A 6,918-nucleotide genomic window follows, 5' to 3' on the forward strand; every position below is an offset into this window, starting at 1 on the left:
TAGAGTATAAATGGGGCAGTGCCTGTGGCTCAAAGGAGTAGGGCGCCAGCCCCATATGCTGGAGGTGGCAGGTTCAAACCCAGCCCCAGCCAAAAACTCCAAAATAATAATAATAACAAGAGTAGAGTATAAATGTTTAATGTAAGCATTCCAAATTGTATATCAAATCATCACATTGTACCCCATAAATGCATTTATGTACATAGTTATAATTTAATAAAAATATATATATATTTATTAAAAAAATAAAATGCACTACTGAGCCAAGCTCCTGCAGTGGATCATTACTAAAACACAAATCTGTGGGGGTCTGCTTGTGATGCAGCTGCATCTCCTACCTCAGTTAATGCTCTGGATGCTGTCCTCTGGATCAGTTCTGTTTGGAATAAAATTCAGCCAGAAACAATACAGAAGTGTTTCAAGAAAGTTGGATTTGTCACAACCCAAGGGCATGATGTTTTGGCCCCATCAGACTATCCATTTCCCGTGGCAGAATTCAAAGGGGTAGATGTTGAAGGTTTCGTTGCAATGGCTGATGAGGTGGCAACCTGTAATGGCCCCGACCCAGAAGCAATTTTCCAAGTGATATTCATCAAAGTACAGACCAGCCTAAGAGTACATGAAGCAACTGATGAAGTGGAAGAAGCAAGTGAGGATGACACAGAAATATCAGGAACTCCAAAAGCAGAGGATATCAGGTGTCTGATAATGCAGTTGAAAGCATTTGCTATGGAAAAATGCCCAGGTATGCTGAGTGGTGTAGCCAGTGCTGACAGTGCTTTCCACTTACATTTGTAATAAGGATAAGAAACAGACCTAGGTTGACTCTTTTTCTCAGGAAGAATGATTAAACCATGAGAAAACAGTGAATGTGTTGATTTTGTATGATACTGCATGTATGATTTTACTGTTTTAATTATGTATGATTTTGTATGATAGTCTCTAATAAAAGCTGCACAAGAAGGTAAAGTACATGTAAGTATCAGTACAGCAGACCTAGTTCCTTGTAGGTATGTTGACTACCTCTGTATGTTGATCAGTTTGTTATAGTCCCTTGTGTGGTCAACTTCCAGAGAGTCAATTGAATATACACCGTTGTGCCAATTTCAGTATTTCCAGCACCTTGCTTTTGTAGCCAAATTTTGGACATTTCTACAGGAAAAAAAAATGAACAAGTGTTCCTTATTTTCACTAAAAAGAACTCAGCTATTGGAAGCCATCCTCATGCCTGAGTCATAGGTGCTCTTATGACATCATCATCCTCTCCTCTCATTTACTCTTCCTGCCACAGTTGTGGCTGGAGTAGACCTGAGCATGATGGAGTCATCTAGCCCCTAACCATGGGCAATTTAAGGGACTGCAGACCTAAGGAGTTGAACCATCTACCTCCAAGTCATGGGAATTCGATGTTGTGTAAGAGACAGCCAGGACACCCAAAGTTGCAGGAAGGGGAATGTGGATTCTCACAGTTAATCAGGATGCCAGCCCTATGTCTTAGGTCTCTGGGAAAATCAGGAGGCTAAAGATGTAGTGGCGTTGGCACAGAGTTATACAAAGAACAACCTACCCACGTCTCTCCCCTTAACTTCTGATTACAGAAGGATGGTCAAGTTTGTGAAATTGTAATCGAAGATGTGAATGAAACCACAGTGTGGATAACGAAGAAGGAAAAGTCAGTAAAAAAGCCAAAACCTCCCCCACCAAAACCAGAGGTAGGTCAAGGCAGGCTGTCAAGGTCAGGAGAGACCTCTGACCTGCAATATGTCTGACCCATGTCACCCTGCAGTGATGGTCATGTTCTCTGTGGCTCATAACATGGGATGTTCATGGAATTTATTGCCCAGAACAGGACACTTTGGTTAGTGAAAGTGGTGCTGTTAATTATTACTCAGGGACACCTTCATAAATCAAGAATGTCTCAGGGCTATTCTCAGGTGCAATGAACAGAGAAAAATTCATGCTAGGCTATCATCTCCCATTTCCTTATCAGCCAGAGAAAGGTGACTAAGCCAGGGAGACTTGATTGTAGGAAAAGAAACCTGAAAAGTGGGAACCACGTCATGCACAGTTGGAGAATGGCATGGTGTGGGCTGTGTTGGCAAATGCATGCCCAAGTAAAGAAACACCCAAGTTTAGAATCGTGTTGGAGCATATGTGTGTGCACATGTGTGCAGGTGTATATTAACTGAAGTTTCAAAGAATTGTTCACCAGGCCTGGTAGCTCACACCTGTAATCCTAACACTCTGGGAGGCTGAAGTGAGACAATCACCTGAGTTCAGGAGTTCAAGATGAGCCCGGGCAAGAGCAAGACCCCATCTCTCCTAAAAAATAGAAAAATTAGCCAAGGGTTGCAGAAGGCACCTATGGTTCCAGCTTCTTGGAAGGCTGAAGCAGGAGGATCACTTGAGCCCAGGAGTTTGAGGTTGCTGGGAGCTATGATGCCATAACACTCTAGCTGGGCAACAATGAGATTGTCTCCCCACCCCACACACACCAAAAAAAAGAATTAAAAGAAAAACTTTTAAAATGGGAAATACTGAGACATAGATGAGAAAGACCCCCCACTGTGTAGAAGGTGGAAACTGTGCATACTACAACATGACAGGGGGACGACAGGTTGTGGATTTGAGCTGGAGCCGGGGGTGAGAGGGCAGGGCAAGCAAAGACTCCACTTCTAAAGCTGATGGGAGGAGTCTGAGGGAAGGGTCATGATTTCCAGGTAGGTAGTCAGGGCCAGATGCAATATGGTAGGTAACCCTTTGACCCATATAAATCACAGTGTTCTTGCTCTAGACTGGCCAACCAGATTCGAGAAAAACCAGATAAGGGAGCTAGGACAGGTGTACACCATTTTGCAGATGGGGACATTGAGACTCAGAGGTCAATGTGAGGAATCCATGTCCATTAACCTGCAGGTGGCAGGTGTGGGAAACCTACCTGGTCTCCTACATCCAGCTGTGCCCTTCCCAGTGCTCCTGAAGTTTACAGGAAGAAGCCACCATTGATAGAATCCCTTCCTCTCACACGCTGGGCCTGAGGTATGAGAGGAAAGTGTACTGAATGTCCTTTCTTTTCTTGCAACTTCTCCTCCCCTAAAAGAAGACGCCCCCTGACAAAGTAAAGGCAGCAATAAAGATCCAGGCCTGGTGGCGGGGCATGCTGGTGCGCCGCACGCTGCTGCACGCAGCCCTCAGAGTTTGGATTATTCAGCAATGGTGGAGGCGGATGTTGATAAAGCTGCTGTACAAGAGGCGCCGGGCAGCACTGGAGACCTACGCAAGGCAAATATGGGCAGCTGTCAGGCTGCAGTCCTGGGTCCGCATGTGGCGCGTCCGGCAGCGTTACTGTCGCTTGCTCAACGCTGTCCGCATCATCCAGGTCTATTGGCGCTGGCATAGTTGTCATTCCCGTGGCTTTTTCCATGGTAGCTATGAGCTCACAACAAGAAAGATGAACCTTGAGCTTAACATCTTCCTGGGATCACAGATTTGTCAGATTAAAGACTGCATCCCCTTCCCAATAAAGAACTGACCAGGTCTGCTCCAACTACTTGTCACCTGATCTCTGTTAGATAAGATTCAGAGGGTCTTTGTCTCAACAACAGGTCAGGGAAAATGAGGGCAGATACCTGGCATCTCATTAGTCAGCTCTGAGGAATCAGCCAGTGCTGTCTGAGGTTCTGTGGGGAGAAGGATCTGACAGTGCAAGGCTGGCGGCCAGGACCTGCAATTGGCAATATCTGCCACAGGTGGGAGGGTTGCCAAGGTGGCCATCTGCAGGGGAACTAGTCCATGTTCTGGTCCATATAAATGGCACCCCCTGTGGTTGTGCAATATGGAGGGCTGCACCATTCTTTGCTCATAATGCAGAGTCTTCCCACTAAATTTAGAACAAGTTCAAGGTCCTCCCTATGGTCACATAACCCTGCCTGGCTGGGTCGTGGCCATCTCACCTTCTCAGTGTCCTCCCTGGTGACTCTACTGTTCAGCAAATACCCCAAGCACAGTCCTGTCTCAGAACTTTGCACTTGCTGCCACTTTCCTGGGGTTGGCTCCTCCAGGTGGAGTGCCCACTGCACACCAGTTTACCTATGAGGTCCTCCCCGTGGTGACTCAGCTCTTAGGAATTTGTAGAAACTTAACTTCCTGGGACCTGGAAACTAATGCTTGCTTTTGCTTATGTAAAAGCTGGTGGTTCTGTAAAAGCCGTAGCCAGTTTCTCCAGCTTGATTCTGACCAATGAGAAAGGTACCCGTGGGCTGGAACTTTTGACTTCTCCTTTTTGGAGATAAAAAGGAGAAGACTGAGCCAGTGGGAGAGCCCAGTGATAGAATCAGGTACCTGCCCAAATAAACTTGCCCCACTCAGGAAGGGTCACACTCATGTCCCTCCCAGGAAATAGGAATGCCACCAATCCTGGCGGCTCTAACCTTTTAAATTCCTGTCTGCCATAGCCCATGTGTGGATTTCTCCCTAGTCAGGAATCTCACCCCACCTGCACTCTAGGTGGAGTAAAAGCCACTTCAATCACATGAATTGGATCTCCGTTTTCCTCTGGTCTCGTGTCTCGGAATGATTTTATCCTTGGGTCCGGAATCTTTCACAAGGCCATTTTGAATTCTTCTGTGCCATCGCTCCACTGGCTGAAATAAAGCCCTTCCTCTTTTAAACACAGGGTTTGGGGGTTCATTCTTTCCACTGGGCCTCTCATCTTCCTACAACAACACCTTTCAGATATAAGAAAGCTGTACAAAGTTTATGAAAAAGAAATTTTATAAAAGGAATTTCAAATGTCAAGCTGGCTAAGAGTGGATGGATTTATTTATAAAATTTAATGTTAGCTTCAGTATCAATAGTACAATGAGGTGAAACTGGAATTCAATCCTCTCTGTTAAAATGATAAAATTTTCTTCAAGTATCCATATAAGATTGTAAAGGTTTTTACCATTTTGAGTGATCTGTCTATGGAGGAAAAAAAGATTGTATGGTTTTTTTTTTAGCAGTTTTTGGCCGGGGATGGGTTTGAACCTGCCACCTGTGGCATATGGGGCCAGCGCCCTAACCCTTCGAGCCACAGGCACCACTCAAAAGATTGTATGTTTTATAAAGATAATTTCTAGTGCTTTATGTTATCTTTTATTACATCTTTTGATTACTTAAGTAAATGGAATCTTCTCAATATTAAAAGAGCTAATTTTTTTACAACTATGTAACTTTTCTATTTTTCTTTGTTTCATATTGACCAGTGATCCTGTTTGAACATATCCTTTCAATCCTTTGACATTTTTTACAAACCTCCCAAAATCACATTCTAAATTAAGTCTTTTGACCTTTGGGAGGTTTCAGAGGGCATCAGAAATGTCCCACAGGATTTGTAAAAGAGAGATATTAAACTAGTTAGGACTATTGATATGTTCCATTATAGAGGATGTATCGTCAAATAACATGATGCTAAATCTTTCAAGTAATATTGGATGATATGAGTTCTCTGGAAATTTATGAAATTCTTAGAAATCTAAAATCTAAAATGCCCTTATATACTATTAGTCATAATTCTGGTTATATGTTACAATATTGTATTCCATGGAAATTGTAAGGATGGTCAGTCTTTACAGTGAAATGACAGAAAAATTATTAACTCATAGTTTGTCAGTAAGGATTAAATTAATATCTCTCTCTCTCTCTCTCTCTTTCTCTGCCTGCTTTCTTTCTCTTTCTCATGCTAGCCCCAGGCTCCCTTCCTGTGGATTTCTGTTTTCACAAGCCACTAAGGAGCCCAGCCTACTAAAAGGAAATATAAATTCTTTCTCTTTACATTTCATCAGCTGTCTTTCAGAATTTGTTCCCTTAGCCCCAGGTTGTTCCTGAGTGTCCCAGACAAACATGTTCCTAATATGTCTTCAGTCTTGCTGGAGGAAAAACAGACACAGCATTCACATTCACAATACCTTGTACATTTGGCTGCAATTACCTTAATTTGTCCCCCTTAAATTCCGCAACTGCTTGACCTCAACTGCAGGCATTCTTCCTTTTCTTTCTTTGGAATGCCTCACCATCCCCCTGCTCTCTTTTTTTCTCTCTTTTCCTATACTCTTTCCCTCTTTCTCAATTCTTTTTCCTGCTCTTACTTCCTCTCCTCTCTTTGTCTATATTTTTATATTCTAATTTTATTCAAAAGAAATTATTCTCTCATCCTCTCAAGATCGGCTATTGAGCTTTTTCCACCCCATCAGAAATAACAAAGTGTCTTTGTCAGTTGCATTATAATGAACTCTAATCAGATTTTTAACCATGGCCTTTTTAAGTTTTCTGAAAGCTTTTGCAAGCAACTAGAATCCTAAAGCATTTCATCTTCAAGAAGATTGTTGCAAGTACAAGTTTCTGATAACTTGAAGATATACCATATTCCATCTGGATGCAGTTGGGGTGAAATCAGAAAGCAATTCTACACGTGGGTTATGGTGGATGGGGATTCAAAGGTTCAGAGGAGCAGGGATTGGTACATTCATTATTTCCTGAGTAGGACATGCACTCCATTCTTCCTGGGTGGGTCAGTACATTTGACCCTCTCATTGGGGACCTCAATGAGGGAGGAATTCACCCAAATCTACAGTTACTACTAACAAAATGAAGTCTGCATTGGTGTGGTTTTCCAGCCTAGAGAGACTTTTAAAAGTCCAGTCTGAGATTCCTTAAGAAAAGTTCCAGCAAAGCAAATGTAAGAGAGAGAGCAGAGCCTGCATGGTTGACCAGTAATTCTTCATATACTTACATAAATAATCAAGTCGAATTTGACAAGACTAAACTTATTTTGCACACAAAGTAGTTTAAACCTGATTATCTTTGGTAAAAATAAGTATGACTATACAAAGAAAAATTATATTACAGAAGAAAACCATAGCACACCTGCCATTACAT

The 6,918-nt window shown here is 42.7% G+C and overlaps 1 protein-coding gene across 1 annotated transcript; it reads left to right on the plus strand.

Annotated features, from left to right (window-relative positions):
* Positions 1-528: 528 nt before the first annotated feature.
* Positions 529-3,532, plus strand: LOC128591406 (IQ domain-containing protein F5-like). Its single transcript, XM_053598845.1, has 3 exons — positions 529-759; positions 1,599-1,712; positions 3,101-3,532. The coding sequence occupies exons 1-3, from the start codon at positions 529-531 to the stop codon at positions 3,530-3,532; spliced, it is 777 nt and encodes a 258-aa protein (XP_053454820.1).
* The last annotated feature ends 3,386 nt before the right edge of the window (positions 3,533-6,918 follow it).

Source organism: Nycticebus coucang, chromosome 8 (assembly GCF_027406575.1).
Source record: "Nycticebus coucang isolate mNycCou1 chromosome 8, mNycCou1.pri, whole genome shotgun sequence".
Lineage (NCBI taxonomy): Eukaryota > Metazoa > Chordata > Mammalia > Primates > Lorisidae > Nycticebus > Nycticebus coucang.

What these genes read in the sequence shown, in the direction of transcription:
- LOC128591406 (XM_053598845.1), top strand. Translation starts at nt 529, where the DNA reads ATGGCTGATGAGGTGGCAACCTGTAATGGCCCCGACCCAGAAGCAATT. An exon ending in GCCCAGGTATGCTGAGTGGT is followed by an intron (nt 760 to 1,598) that starts GTAGCCAGTGCT and finishes TTCTGATTACAG; the next exon opens with AAGGATGGTCAAGTTTGTGA. An exon ending in CTCCCCCACCAAAACCAGAG is followed by an intron (nt 1,713 to 3,100) that starts GTAGGTCAAGGC and finishes CTCCCCTAAAAG; the next exon opens with AAGACGCCCCCTGACAAAGT.